At 45.6% G+C, this 16598-nt stretch overlaps 1 protein-coding gene across 1 annotated transcript; it reads right to left on the reverse strand.

Annotated features, from left to right (window-relative positions):
• Window positions 1–5112: 5112 nt before the first annotated feature.
• LOC310824173 (rho GTPase-activating protein 12-like) lies at window positions 5113–15817 on the reverse strand (the record flags this gene model as incomplete). The annotated part of the gene is made up of 13 exons (XM_083696984.1): window positions 5113–6306; window positions 6657–6762; window positions 9093–9227; window positions 9533–9610; window positions 10168–10266; window positions 11060–11182; window positions 11738–11837; window positions 12104–12202; window positions 13320–13424; window positions 14711–14792; window positions 14925–14986; window positions 15291–15371; window positions 15770–15817. 13 exons carry the CDS (start codon window positions 15815–15817, stop codon window positions 6132–6134), a joined length of 1293 nt encoding a protein of 430 aa, XP_083553110.1. The 3' UTR covers window positions 5113–6131.
• Window positions 15818–16598: the final 781 nt, after the last annotated feature.

A 16598-nucleotide genomic window follows, 5' to 3' on the forward strand; every position in this document is an offset into this window, starting at 1 on the left:
TCTGAAATGATATCAGTTATAAAATGATCAGACCTCTGTTTCTTTCTGTTATGGACTGCATCACTCGCTATTAGCAATGTGTCAAATTGATTGAATAAAACTCAGATAAAACATTTATATTTGAAAATTGAAAAAAGATTTGTGAAATAAACACAAAAAAACCCTGTGAGCTGCCCCCCACACACTGGGCAGCACACCCTGACCTTCCACAGATTGTAGGGCATCCACGCCAGGAGCCTGTGGGTGAAAAAGTGCTCTGGTGTTGGGGCCTGGTTGTAAATGAGCCCTGGTACCAGTGGCTCGTACCAGAGCTTCAAGTTTGGCCGCAGCATCTGGTTCTCCCACAGAGTGGATGATCATCGCTGGTCTTGCTGTGGAATGGTCTTCTTCATCTCTGCCGGCAGCCAGAATGAATCGGGCGTCTGAACGAGAAAGGCAGGGGCAGCAGGACAATAGAGAGGACCAAGAGGGGCAGCAGGACCAAGCAGAGGACCAAGAGGGGCAGCAGGACCAAGGAGAGGACCAGGATGGGCAGCAGGACCAAGGAGAGGACCAGAAGGGGCAGCAGGACCAGTAGTAGGGAAAACACCCACATCGGACTCATCCTTAAAAAAAAGAAAAGAAGCCAAACTCAGTGAATTACACATGCAATAATAATATCAAAGTTATTTAACACACACACACACACACTCACACTCACACACACACACACACACACACACACACACACACACACACACACACACACACACACACACACACACAAACATAAACACAGGTAAAAAAGAGAGCACTTACAGAGGCACTTGCAGGGCTGGCAGTAGACTGAGAGGTAGAGGTGGTCCTCACAGACGCCGTAGCAGAGGGGGATGGAGGCAGAGAGAAAGGGGAGATGGTCCTAATATAGGTGGAGGCAGGGCTGGAGGGGGACATGGGTAGTACAGGGGAAGGGGTCCTCAAAGAGGCCATAGCAGGGCTGGACAGGGACTTGGGTACAGGGGAAGGGGTCCTCATGGAGGCCGTAGCAGGGCTGGACAGGGACTTGGGAACAGAGGAGGGGGTCCTCATGGAGTACCAGCAGAGGTAGTAGCAGGGCTGGACAGAGACTGTGAGGGAGAGGAAAGGTAGAGTACACCAGGAGACTATATTGTGATTGTTAGGTTGATTGATATTGTGATTGTGCATGTACCTATGTGATTGTAGACATAAGCCACATTAGTCACACGAGTTACACTCATAACACAGAGACATTAAGACGAACAAATCCATGTAATACCTCAACTGGCTACCTAGCCACAAGGTTTGGTTTGGCTGCAGCACCAGAAGCCCCTCCAAACCAGGATTTATAAAACTAAAGAGAAGAATGGCAAGTGAAATTGGTCAGAATAAAATGATGACAAAACAGTGCTGCGATCAAATGGATGGATAACGTTTGGCAAAATGTTATGGAAATATTTACCATTGACACAGTCAATGTAGGCCGCAGAGGACTCTGCACAGGCTTGGCAGGGACTGAGGCTGTGGTCTCTGCAGGGGCCGTGGCACGAGGTGGAACTGGACCCTGGACCGTGGCAGCAACAGGCACTGAGGCAGATGTGGGTGCCGGTGGAACACTGGCTGGCTGCTGAAGACATACAGATACAACAAGTATCAATACTACTGATATTTCAGCATGACAAATAGTTACATCTGATGTCCCTTCATTACCTTCTGGGAGTGAAATCCACAGACACAACTCTGGCCCACCAAACAACGATGTCTGGCCGCGGGTCTGCACTGGACATTTCTCAATCTGTAACCACATGGTATGCTCAATGTCATGGCATATACAACCTAGCCTATATCTGTTTAATCTGTTGGTGTATTTCACAGAAAAATTTACCTTCTGGTAGAGAGCATACCACCTATTCTGACTGGGGGCTGGCCTGTCCCCTACATCAGAGGGCCAAACCCCAGTGGTGACAGAGGTCTTGAGACAGCGACGCTGACTGCGACACTCCGGAGGGAGGACGACAACTGGAAGTGGAGGTGTCAGCTGACCAATAACGGAGAAGTGATGACCTCCCTTAACTATCAAGTTAAAAAATTCTCACTCTTAGAATGGAAAGATAAATATCTCCCTGTTCACTGATCAGTAGATACATCTGTCACCTCAACACATACACTGTACAAGTATACCGTTTCTGAAATAAATGTACATTTTGAATATATTTTTCAGATAGGACAAAATGCCATATACTACTCCTCCAGGTACAGGTACTCCAGGTAAGAGTTTGTTGGAAGTTTTTCTCAGCTAATGCTTTAAGTGTTTGACAGAAACATACTGATCTTCAGTGCACTCTAGTGGCTGTTTGATGGTACAACATTGAGATCAATCTGAAGGATGTTAACCATTTCACTAGATTAGATTAGATTCAACTTTATTGTCATTGTGCAGAGTACAAGTACAGAGACAACGAAATGCAGTTAGCGTCTAACCAGAAGTGCAAAATAGCAGAAAGTGCAATGAACAGTATTTACAGGTAGTGCAATATATGATCAGTAGTAGTGCAGTATAATATAGCAGTGCAGTATAGCAGTATATGAGTAACAGTAGCATTATAGCAGAATAAATAGTTACAGTATGAACAGTGTAGCAGCATATGAGCTGTATGGGTAATGCAGTCTAGCAGTATATATGTATTAACAGTAGCATGAGGTAGATAGCAGAATAAATATACATTTATGAGAGTAGATTGTGTTTAATCACTGTTTGTCTCATTGCCCAGGTCCTTGTGCTGTTGCTGAGTGGTTGTCCATCAGTCGTGTTCTTTGCGACAATGACCTTTCTGGTTGTCATTGTAGCTGTTTTCACAACAAGGATGAACTGCCCCAAACCAGGTGATTGTCATGTATTGGGCCAGTTCTATTTCGGTCCCTTCACCTAGCTCCTATGTCTTCAGTGTTCACCAGGGCTCATATTCACAAAGCATCTTAAAGTAGGAAAGCTGATCTAGGATCAGTTTAGCCTTTTAGATCAGATTGAATAAGATTACATGGAAAGGTGGGGGACCTGATCCTAGATCAGCACTCTTACTCTGAGACACTTTGTGGATACAGGTTTTAAGGTGCTTTCACATACTCTACTCAGTCGCTAAATGTGTAGACGTTAGTGGAAGGGGCAAGGGAGTGGATTTGAATCACTAGCCATAGATGAGCCCTTGCTGCTTTATGGAGACATCTCTCCCACCTACCGTACAGATCTAGGATCAGCTCGTCAGTTCTCTGGGCCTCAATCCTGACTGAACATGGGAACAAATTAAACTGATCCTGGACCAGAGTTTAGCGATCCATTTGACCCTCTGAGCAGCACAGCAGGGTCTCTCCATGTCAGAGTGGTCGTTATGCACTACAGAGTTTGAGTTTGATGACTTGGTCACTAAGGGGTTTTACACACTGACCAGGGTCAGGTCGACTCACTTCGGCTCATATCTGTACTGTGATTAGGGTATAATAGTCCTGTGACATATTTCCTTTATTCTTTTCTCCACCCAGAGGTTTCTTCAGGCACAGAGCTTCAGGTGTTGGAGTGACGTCACCTCTTGTTCATCATCACTTCCTTTCCTGTTCTAAGAAATTAAATACTTCTGTAGCAATTCAGACATTGCAGACATTTATGTCTCTTCTTATTTTCTTATTTTCCTTTCCTTTACGCTTTTAGAGATTTGCAGAACATTCAGTGGACTGTAACAAATGCTGCATTGAAATAAAATTGCTTGATTTGAACATCATATAAAAACTCCTTCCTCATTAGCTGTGACATGTTTCTGGTCATCTTAGTGTGTACATTGTGCAACGTTTGTTTTCCTCCATTCTGAATATGTTCCTCTGATTGACCACCACCACCAGCACTACCACCACACTGCCAGTCGTTTCGTATTCAGTGTGAACTGAGTCATGCACATTGGGCATCCATATCTGCTGGTTATTCGGAAGCAATTCAGACGTTGCAGACGTTTATGTCTCTTCTTACCAGTGAGTCTCGGTGAGCGCAGTCAAAAGAATACACCTCGCGATTGTTAATGCTAAAAGTCCTCTTCCACACCAGGCTGATGTGGTCCTCTGTGGCTCAGTTGCTATAGCATTGTGGTAACAATGCTTAGGTGGTGGGTTCGATTCCCGCTGGGACCATATGTACTGAAAAATATATGCATTCACTGCAATGTAAGTCGCTTTGGATAAAAGCGTCAACTAAATGGCTTATTCTTCTGACAGAACCGTGACATTAAGGTGTGCTCTGTTCTGTCACGCTCCAGGTCCATAATAGTTGAACATTGCCAGATAGCATCCTCCTCTGTACAGTCATATGGACAGATAGAGTCAGAGACTTTGGCATGTATCAAAATAACAATGACCCCCCGCGAACAAGCTATAGTTTGTAGTCAGTAAACGTAATTTAATAGCAAGTACGGGCAGTTAGCGAGCTAAGTTTGACAAAATCCCGAGTTCAAGCTAAAGTTAGCTCGCTAACTCCCTTCGCTCGCTTCCCTAGTATACAACTCGAGTAGTTGAAAAGTGCGTTTATTAGGTTTGTTTGGAAGGCACATTTGACAAGCTTTATACCCGCCCAAGAAGACAGCAATGAGAGTGAGTAAACTTAGGACTTTATTACAAACTGTGGCTTGGCGGGGTCATTTTTATTTCGAGACATGACAAGTCTCTCTCTGGCTCTCTGTCCATAGGAGTGTATAGAGGAGGATACTATCCAGCTACGTTCAACTATTATGGACCTGGAGCGTGACAGAACCACACCAGTGTTCACCAGTTTTGGACCTGGAGGAGGCTTTAGTAGGGTCAGTGTGATCTGGGTGGATGAGAGAGGTGCTGAGCTGCAGGGAGACTATAGATACCAGGCTGTCACCTTGGGCGTCTGACTGTGACATTCCAGAGGTCATTGTCTTACCATGTTTACTTTGAGTCAGAGAAACCTTTCAGCCTCAAACCAGTCATGACTATTCAACAAAGGTTTTTTTTCCCAGGGATATCATAGTTACATGATTGTATGACTAGCAAAGGAAGTGACTAGCTGTAAGTAAATTAGTTTGTGTGTGAATGTGTAAGAAAAGCCACAGATTTTACAGAGTCTCAACTGAGGCCTTTATTCCAATAAGACAAGTCATCATGAACAACAGTTAGTTTGGAAAATTACATTCAGAATGTGCCGTTTACCCAAAACAGAGGTAAACTTCCAACACCCAGTTCATATATTTTCTTTTTACACAATCAATCTATGTTATGGAATCATAATACATTAGTGATTGTTTCCCCAAGTTTCTTACACTCTCACCATCAAGGCATACATACATTTCATTTACTATTAGACATTTGTACAATACTTTTCCAGTCTGGCAGTCCACCATCCATTCCACACACACGCATACTCACTACAGCTGGACATGTTGGTCTTAAGAGGCTGCTGCTCTCCCTGATGTATATTTATTTACCTGCAGCCACAGAAATACACAGCAGAGTCAGAGAACCGTGTCTGTTATTCAAGTTGATATTGGGCTGATATGAGAGGATTTGTTCGAAAACACCACAAGAGCAGAGTAGCAAAGCCTTGAGTGTATAGCAACGACCTGTAGTTCCAGTGTGTCCAGGAGAGAGAGAGAGACATTTTCTTTGGAGGACATTTTCTTTCTGTCCTTCCCAACAAATATACATACAGTACAGACTGGTATACAACCGTGTATGCAGTAGTGAACGTTATGTCCGGTTCTGTACTGATCCTATGGGCCATAGACATCCAGTGTGTGGACAGGAGTGGCACAGATCCAGCCATGCAGACGGATGGAAAAAACATTTGTTTGGTTCAAGTGAGTCTAAATACTTGTTTTTTTTTTGTATTGGTCGCTGATGTGTCCATCCTGGTCTTTATAACATGGTTGTTGGTATAGGTTTGGTCCGCAGGATGTTGTAGTAGGAGAAGACAGGAAGTGACCACAGGTTGGCTGGGCTAGGGTGGGCTGGGCTAGGGCTGGGGCTGGGGCTGGGGCTGGACTAGCTAGCGTAGGTTCGGTTGAGAGAAAGTTCTACATGGGTTGTGGTGGTGGTGTTCTGACAGTTGTCCTGTCCAGTAGACCCAACATCGTCTACCTGCCAAAGATGCCCTCGTACTCCAGTAGGATGAGCTCCACTATCTGGTTCTGGTACACCATGTGGACCGCCATGTTCCAGGTCTCAGTCTCGGGCCGCAGCAGGGTCGGGCCGAACACAATGGCCACGCTCTGGGTCGTCATCCGGTTCTCCTCGCCGTGGTCAATCACCCTGCGCGGTGGGAGGGAGGGAGGAAGCGAGAGAAAGAAAGAGAGAGAGAGAGAGGGGTTTATTGTTCAATGTGATGATTGTAGTCAAGTCCCTAGCAGTGTGTAGAGGCAGCTGTTGTTTAATACAATTGTCAATCAAAGGCCTGTGAAACACAGGCTACATTTTCATTACTATTCAGGCCAGCCCAGCAGAGTCACTGTATGGTCACCATAGTTACTTTCAATGGGCTGTGACTCATGATGTCATACTGTATACACACACACAGGTCTACAGTCTGGTGTCAATGACTGTTTGAAGGTGAGTTGGTCATTCTAAACTGTTGTTGTTGTTGTGGTGGTGGTGGTACTTACTTCCTCAGGTGTTTGAAGAGGACCTGCATGGTGTCCTGGTTGGGCTTTGGCAACTGTTTGACCAGGTCGGTGATGGAGTGAACACGATGCTTGTAGTCTGGGATCTCTGTTACACAGGGAGAACAACACTCTTTAGGCCCCCAGCCACACTAGGTCCGGAAGTAATTGGACAGTGACACAATTTTCATAATTTTGGCTCTGTACGCCACCACAATGGATTTGAAATGAAACAATCGAGATGCAATTGAAGGGCAGACTTTCAGCTTTGATTCAAGGGGTTGAACAAAAATGTTGTATAAAACGTTTAGGAATTGCAACCATTTTTATACACAGTCCCCCATTTTCAGGGGCTCAAATGTAATTGGACAAATGAACATAATCATAAATAAAATGTTCATTTTAATACTTTATCAAGAGTCCTTTGCAGGCAATGACTGCCTGAAGTCTGGAATCCATGGACATCACCAAATGCTGGGTTTCCTCCTTTGTGATGCTTTGCCAGGCCTTTACTGCAGCTGTCTTCAGTTGTTGTTTGTTTGTGGGTCTTTCTGCCTTTAGTTTTGTCTTCAGCAAGTGAAATGCATACTCGATCGGGTTGATATCAGGTGATTGACTCGGCCATTGCAGAACATTCCACTTCTTTGCCCTAAAAAACTCCTGCGTTGCTTTCGCAGTATGTTTTGAGTCATGTGAAGCGCCGTCCAATTCAACCAATCAACAGCTTCTGTCACATCATCAATAAACACTAGTGATCCAGTGCCATTGGAAGCCATGCATGCCCATGCCATCACACTGCTTCAGACCATGTGGTATGCTTCAGACCATGAGCCGTTCCAAGCCTTCTCCATACTTTTACTATACTTTTTCCTTCCCATCATGCTGGTACAGGTTGATCTTAGTTTTATCTGTCCAAAGAATGCTGTTCCAGAACAGGGCTGGCTTTTTTAGATGTTTAGAAGTCTAATCTGGCCTTTCTATTCTTGAGGCTTATGAATGGTTTGCACCTTGTGGTGAACCCTCTGTATTTGCTCTTGTGAAGTCTTCTCTTTCTGGTAGACTTGCATAATGATATGCCTACATCCTGGAGAGTGTTCTTCACTTGGCTGGATGTTGTGAAGGGATTTTTCTTTACCATGTGAAGGATCCTGCGATCATCCACCACTGTTGTCTTTCGTTCACGTCCAGGCCTTTTTGTGTTGCCGAGCTCACCAGTGCATTCTTTTTTCCTCAGAATGTACCAAACTGTTGATTTGGCCACTTCTAATGTTGCCGCTATGTTTCTGGTGGATTTTTTTTGTTTTTGCAGCCTAAGGATGGCCTGTTTCACTTGCATTGAGAGCTCCTTTGACCGCATGTTGTGCGTTCACAGCAACAGCTTCCAAATGCAAATGCCACACTGTCCATGAAACAGCTTTTGAGTCAATTGTCCAATTACTTTAGGTCCCTTGAAAGACATATATATATAAAAGAGCTGTAATTCCTAAACCCTTCCTCCAATTTGCATGTGAATACCCTCAAATTAAAGCTGAGAGTCTGCACTTTAAGCCATATATGGAACTAACTGTGTATATATATACACATGGTGAGGCCGGGCCGTAAGCCGACTGTACATTCTTACCATATATAGACTGGTTTTTCATTGGCATCAACCGAGAGCAGCACCATAGTAACATTTGATGCCCCATTTGTTCCCGGCAGAAATAACTTCCTGTGTTTATTCTAGTTGGCTTTTGTTCTCGCTCGGAAGACTTAGCTTGCTTAAAAAAGTTACTTTGGCTACTTTGATTGATAACAGGAAATAAGGGGCATAACTTCCATCCAAATGGTTAAAAGGTCAATAAAATGGTGGATAAAATAAAGTGAATGTATCGCCACTCAATATAGATGTAGAGCCCATAGAACTAGAATGAGTAGAACGAAAAACCCTCAAACCATGGCAATTTGACTGGTACACCAAAAGACTGAACATGCCAAAGTTGGTGGTTAATAAAGCTGTCAACTAAAACTTCCAAATGGCACATCAAAAGATGGCTGCCGGTACACCCACCGTGGAATGTTGATTTCAATGAGCACGTCCATTCTACTCGATCTATTTCTATGGTAATCAATCTCTCCATGATTTAGTTACAGTCTCATACTATAGTGTATTGTGAAGAAGAGTATGAATGGATGCTAATGAATGAATGAATGAATGAATGATAAATTAAGAGCGTTTCTAGTTAGTGGATTGGAATAGACAAAGAGCATTACTGCCATTATACTGTCCTAGTTATAACAGCGGTATTGTGTGTCAGTCCTTGCATCCCTAGGTCCACCAAAGAATTTAAGAGTGGTCACATTTCTCCAGGCCCATCCCTCAGCTGTTTCATGAAAAAGTGTTGGGGTGACTGCTTTGTTGTAGTTTGAATCCCAGACTGGCCCTTTAAGTGTACTCACTGATGGCACTAACAAAGTCGTGGAACAGTCCGTAGGTGAAGAGGGGTTCAGGAAGCTCCCTGAAGAACATCTTCAAAGCTCCTGTTGTCACGTGGATGTCCTCCCACTTCCCCTCCTCCAGGTCCACTGTCTCATCTGGAGACAGGGAGAGAGAGAGAGAGAGAGAGAGAGAGACGCACACACACGGGCACACACACGGGAACACAGAGACACGCACACCCACAGACACACACACACGCACACACAAACACACCGACACACACACATTTTAGCAACAACCAATACAGACCCTGTACTGTAGGTCATCAGTCTATCAATCCTGCAGGTGTGAAACCACAATAACTTGCTCTGTGTGTGTGTGTGTGTGTGTGTGTGTGCGTTATTCATTGTATTAGATGCATATTGTAGCTCCAGGGATAGATAGAGAGACAGGGTTGTACCATGATTGACAGCGTAGCGTAGTTTCTGGATGACCGCCAGGTTCCCACTCACTCTGTACAGTCCATCTACACACAGAGCTGAGGAAGAGGAGGAGAAGAGTACCATCATCATCATCATCAAAGTCTTTAACAGTCACAACTATCAAAACCACACAGAAGGGCCTGACTAACGGGGGCAGCAACAGAGTATACTGTACAGGGGAGGCCGCTGGAGGTAGAAATCGGAGGACGGGCTCATTGTAATGCATGGAACGGAATGAGGAAAGGTATGTATTATCGATGAGCCCGTCCTCTGATTTCTACTTCCACCAGCCACCTTCTGGTATCTACCGTTATTTTGATGCAGACAGTGTATTCAGTAAAGTTCAACGTTAAATAATAAATCATACTAAAGTGTTATTGTCATGTGTACTGGGGATGCCGTTATGACAGTACACTGCCATTCTGACTCCTGGTGGAAGTCAGGCTCATTGTCATGCATGGAAAACACGTGTTTGATACCATTCCTCATTCCATTCCATTCCATGCATGACAATGAGCCCCGTCCTCCCGGCGGTGTTGTTGTCATGTGTACTGGGGTACAAGGGGAGTGTATGACAGTACAATGCGATTCTGACTCGCAAAACTGGATTTACCGTTGTCTTCCACGTGGTCGATGCACATGGTGACGAAGCTTGGCACAGACGCGCTCTCTCTCTGACACAAGCTGCTCAGGCTGCAGCCGAACACCTGGTCTGCAGACGGAGAAGCACATAAACACGGTTGTTGTTGTTGTTGTTGTTGTGATTATGATTAGGTCTGAAGTACCCGCACTCGCTTGTTTTATTCAAGTTCATTTCATCCGTGCTCGCAGTCTCACACAGTCAACAGAAGGCCGAGTTGCACACCATTACAGCATTGACGATTTCACAGTTAGTTAAAAAACAAAACAATCAAATATTTCTCTCTCGAATGTCGGGACAGTTGCAGTGACTCCTGAAGAGGCTCCTCTAGAGGGCAGCATATCTAACACCCCCTGAGCCACCGTTAGGGCTGCTCTAACCTCGTCTCCAGAGCGTCTAAGCCTGGAATAACAGAGACTCAATCCTGGCCTTGAGCGGCCAGGATTATTTTATTATTCGATTTCAGCACGTCACATGTAGCTCTGAATCAGAAACGAGTGGTGTGTAAGCACTGGGTGGGGGGGGGGGGGGGGGGGTTTAGGGGCAGTTTGACACGTTGGTCCACCGGACCTTTTGCGCTACTCTGAGAGCTGTAGAATACCCATACCGTTCTAAGGACAGGCTTCAGTCTTATAGGGCACGTCTTAAATGTACACTTAAGACCCCATGAGTATACTCTCTTTGCAGTGGTGAACATGGAATGACTTCACTAGGAGACCCCCGGTACGTCCAGGGGACAAATGTAACCCTGAAATTAAATTATTCAACACCCAACAACAAGTTCCATCCCGGAAGCCAGGTTCCCACTGCTGCCTATCTGTGCCCCTCAGAGCTGAAGTGAGGTGGACAGAGGACCCTGTGCTACCTTTGATGTAGCCCCTGTCCCTGACAGACTGCAGGGTGGGTCGCCGCGTCAGGAACTTCTTCAGCTTGTGTCGCGTCTTCTTGGTGTCTGACGAGTCCATGCTGGCTGAGCTCTTCATGGCCGCTGGATTGACGGAGAGGAGATGGGGGTGGAGTTACTAGACACTCTCTGACACACAAGCACACTCACACACGCAAGCACACACACGCAAGCACACTCACACACAAGCACACTCACACACCCACACGCAAGCACACTCACACACCCACACTCACGTACGTGCGAGGGGGCAGAGTCACTAGATTAGATTAGATTAGATTAGATTCAACTTTTGTCATTGTGCAGAGTACAAGTACAGAGACAACCAAATGCAGTTAGCGTCTAACCAGAAGTGCAAAAAAGCAGAAAAGTGCAGTGTGAACAATATATACAGGTAGTGCAGTATAAGTAGTGCAGTGTAGCAGTATATGTATTAGCAGTAACATTATAAGCAGAATAAATAGAATGCAGTATGAACAGTATAAATATATGTATTAACAGTAGACATTCTGAACACACACAAGCATGCATGCGCGGACGCTCACGGTTAGTAACCACTCTTAACCCACACAGGAATGACAATCAATATCTTTGACCGACAAACACATTCAAGCACAGTAATTCTGACAGACAACACACCTCTCTTCTTGGAGTCTCTGTGGTCTTTCTCTTTGTCTTGTTTTTCAGCTCCAGGCGACTCCGGCATGTCCTCCTCGATGGCCTCGTCAGACTCCCATGCCTGGGGTACGGTCACACACACACACACACACACACACACACACACACACACACACACACACACAGGAAGAGAGTTATCAAAAACATACACACAGCCTCCTACCTTTGGACCTGGAGGGCCCAATGACTCAACATGCACTGCCACTTGGTGGATGGATTTGGAATTACAAAAGAAATGCACAAACATAACAGATATGTGTGTGTGTGTGTGTGTGTGTGTGTGTGTGTGTGTGTGTGTGTGTGTGTGTGTGTGTGTGTTAAACTCACGTGAGTGCTAATGGTGTCCACCAGTGCTCTGTACCAGTCGTTGATGATGGTGTCGTTCTCTGACTGGATCAGCAGCTCCGTGCCCTGCCGTGTTTTCAGCTGCAGGAAAACATACGAAGACATATGAAGACATATGAAAACATACGAAGACATATGAAGACATATGAAAACATATGAAAACATATGAAGACATATGAACACCTACAATCATCGATTAAGACAAGCTCGCAAGTTCTAGTGGCAGCTATACATGCCCAAACCTAACACCCCCTGCACCACGTTTCACAGATGAGGTGTTATTCTGTGTTACGATGCGGTGTGCTGTAAATTTTGGGCCGATCCTTTTTTTTCTCCAAACTTTCCTCTTGCAATCATTCTGATAATAGTCATCTTATCTGACCACATTACCGTTTTCCAGACCTCAGCAGGCTTTTTAGGTACTTTTTTTTGCAAACTGTAACCTGACCATCCTTTTTGAGGATAACTAGTGGTTTGGCACCTTGAGTGAAGCCTCTGTAGTTTGGCTGGTGACGTATTCTGCGGATGGTAATCTGTGACATATTCACGCCTACCTCCTGGAGAGTGTTTCTGATCTGGGAGACAGTTGTTTTGGGGGTTTTCTTAATTATGGTGAGCATTCTTTGGTCATCCACTGTGGAAGGCCTACCAGCCTGTTTGCGATTGCTGAGCTCACCAGTGCTTTTTAAAACACCAGTTTTTCTTTTTATCCAAACTGTTGATTGCTGAAGCCTAAGGTTTTGGATGGATTTCTGATGATTTTTTTTTTTCTGATTGTGATGGCTTCCTCTTTGGTCCTCATGTTGACAGACACCAATAACAGACTCCAAAGGGAAAATGCAAAGCCTAGAATCAATACATTGACAGCTCTTTTATGGAACACACCTGACTTACCAGAAACACCTGTCAAGCCAACTGTCCCATTACTTTACCGTAAAATAGGGGGACTATGCATAAAAGTCTTGGGGAAATGGTGAAACCAAAATGTACACAAATACCATCAAATAAAAGCTGAGAATCTCTACTTTAACCTCATATGAATTGTTTGACTCCAAACTTTTGGAGTGTAGAGCCAAAAGGAGAAAACATTACTTATGCAGGGCACTGTCTCATTACTTATGCAGGGCGCTGTCCCATTACTTATGCAGGGCGCTGTATATCCAGTATGTACTGTATTCAGTATAGCGCCGTAACTCACCTCTATCACATGCTTCTTGCTGGACTTGTCCTTGGAGGCCCACTCTATACCCCCGCCCCGGAGGTCCACGCTGAACTCTGGCTTGGACTGGCCTCCTCCAAACTGCTGGGACGAGAGGCACACACACACACACACACATCAAGAGAGAGCAAACTGACCAACGACAGCACCGACTGACAGAGTCTTTTAGAGAGTGTTACTTATTTATTTTTCTTCTTCTTCTTTTATTTTTATTTATTTTTTTATTTTTATTTTTATTGCCCGCTGGGGGCGGGGCTTGACCGAACGTCTCCAGTTGCCTAGCAGCGAGAGGAGCAACTCGGGGAAGAAGGAGCCACTTTTTTGGCTTGATAAAGAGAAGGAGGGATGGAGGGATGGAGAGAAGGAGGAGAAGGAGGAAATGGAGGGAGGGAGGGTTGGAGAGATGGAGGGAGAGGAGGGACCACATTATAAATCAAGTTCACGAGAAACAACTCTCAGGGCCAAGAGAGAGAGAGAGAGAGAGAAAGAGCAAGCAAGAGAGTGACAGAGAGAGCAAGCGATATAGACAGAACGAGAAAGGGAGAGTAATAAAGAAGTGGTACAGAACACAACAGCAGGCAGGCAGGCAGGCAGGCAGGCAGACAGACAGACAGACAGACAGACAGGACAACTCCACCCCTCTGACTGGCCTTGATAATAAACGTGACAACTGACTCACTCTCTCAAAGCTCTCTGAAACCATCCCTAGGGTTGAAATGTTCACAGGTGAGACACACAGTGATATGAAATCAATCCCATGATGCTTCAGGACAGAGGATGGCCAGAGACAGGTGTTAAAACAGCAAGCCGGTGTGTGACGTTTTCAACGACTGACTTCTACCACTACACAGGTGTGATGTCTGAACTTTAAAAAGACTAGAGTCTAAAGCCAAGTCTTTTTGGAGATATGGTTTGAGTTGCATGACAAGGATGGGCCACAGTACAGACTGGGTATTGGTGAGGACCTCACGATATGATACGCGGCACGATACATGGGTCACAATACGATACTATTGCGGTACAATACATATGGCGATACATTGCGAAATGTATTTACTGAAAATACAAAAATAAATAAAAAAACGGATTGCGATGCCAGTGCTGGATTATCGATACAGTATAGTGAAAAATAATATTGCGATATAATCAGCTGTATCAATTTTATTGCACAGCACGAGTGGTGGGTGGACTGGGATTGGAGAAGGTTTAACCACTGCAGTGGTGGGTGGACTGGGATTGGAGAAGGTTTAACCACTGCAGTGGTGGGTGGACTGGGATTGGAGAAGGTTTAACCACTGCAGTGGTGGGTAGACTGGGATTGGAGAAGGTTTGACCACATCAGCATGGTGGGGGGGGAGATTCACACTCACCCAGCTGGTCCCTCCTCCCTGGCCTTTAGCGAAGAGCAGCAAGGAACCGTGGAGAACCGTCCAAGAAGAGGTCCAGTTCTTCCTGTGAACACACACACACACACACACACACACACACACACACACACACACACACGTTATCCACCATCAACCAAATCAAATCAACACAGCCCTCAGACACACACCTCAGCCCAGTCCCAGATCCTGTACTCACCGTACTTTCTTGCCATGCTCCGTGATCTTGGTCACGTTGAGAACTCCACACTTCTCTGAAGGCTGTGGAGAGACACACAGAGACATCAGGACAGAGGAAAACCACACAGAGACGTCAGGACAGAGGACAACCACACAGAGACATCACATGGCACCTCCACCACCACCACCCACACCATCATCACCCCCACCACCATCACCATCACCTCTACCTCCACCTCCATCACCACCACCATCATCACCACCACCACCACCACCATCACCACCACCACCACCACCACCTCCACCTCCACCAGGAAATGAGAGGAGAAGGGAGGGGTCAGGAGAGGAGAGGGGAGGAGGGAGGAGAGGAGAGGGGGATACTAACGGAGGAAGGGGGCTTGGGAGACGAGGGGCAGGAGTCGTCAGAGTCGGGGGTGGAGGGCTTTGGGCTCAGCTGAGATGCGTCCTAGTGAGGGGGAATGACACAGAGACACCACCTAACTCAGCGATCCTCACTCCTCCTCCTGGAGAGGCGTGGTACTGCAGGCTTTTGCTCCAGCTCAGCGCTGACACACCAGATTCAGCTCATCAAGGTTTTGAAGATCAGTTGATGAGTTCAATCAGGTGTGATATAGCACTAGTCTGGGACAAAGAACCTGGACCCACTGCGGCTCTCCAGGACCAGGACTGAGTATCCCTGCTCCATCCAGTCACTACCACAGAGTTATAACCGTAGTTCAGTCAGGACACTTATGTCGGCTAAATGATTGTTTCGTGAAAAATGGTGATACATTAAAGTTTGGCATAATTGAACGGCTCCGCTCTGTACAGCTCCCTGCCTGAAGTTTAACAACATAAAAATACTAAATAGCGGGGGCGCTCAGTGGCGTAGCGCACGAAGGCGTATACCATATCATCGCACGGTCCCTGGTTCGATTCCGGCCATCGACATATCCTGCATGTCATCCCTCCTCTCTCTCTCACCCATCCTTCCTGTCAATCTCTACTGTCTCTATCCCAATAAAGCAGAAATGCCCTAAAATATCTTAATTTAAAAAAATAAAATAAATAAAGCAGGGAGCCCATGACTTATCAAACCCCCCCCCCCCCCCCCCCCGTAGGTACTGGAGGTTAAATACAGAGCGTCCGAGCGGGTGGAGGCCGGGGCGGTGGGTGGGACGATCAACAGGTGAAACTCTCATAGCCAGTGGCGTCACACTGTTTAAACATGGTGGAGTGTTGCATAACTCGTCTCTATTGAGTCGTGTCCCTGAGACATGTGATGGACGTTTTGCATACATGTGAATCAGCTGTTCGCCACCTGCGCCGTTCGACTTAAGTGTCCCGTCTGAACTTCATAGACAGAACAGTTAGAAGGCGATCTACATACCATCTATAGTTAATAACAATAACATTACGGTGTGTTAATACTGTTTGTGAGCAGTTGTCACATACACATGGAGATTGAGGACAGTCATGAATGTTTTCAGAGGATTATTTCAATTAGTAATTACACCATGCAGTGAATGAACAGAGAGGCGTATTTGTAGACAAGATCACACTACTACATGAATTACGGTAAAGCTCTGCTGTCATGCTGACATCACTACTGTATTGTAGAGAGAAGCTCAGGCATCTACTCATGCTATTGACATGATCAGGGTGGCACATATGGACATCAATGGGGCTTGTG

This window comes from Argentina silus, assembly GCF_951799395.1.
Source record: "Argentina silus genome assembly, chromosome: Y".
NCBI classification, from domain to species: domain Eukaryota; kingdom Metazoa; phylum Chordata; class Actinopteri; order Argentiniformes; family Argentinidae; genus Argentina; species Argentina silus.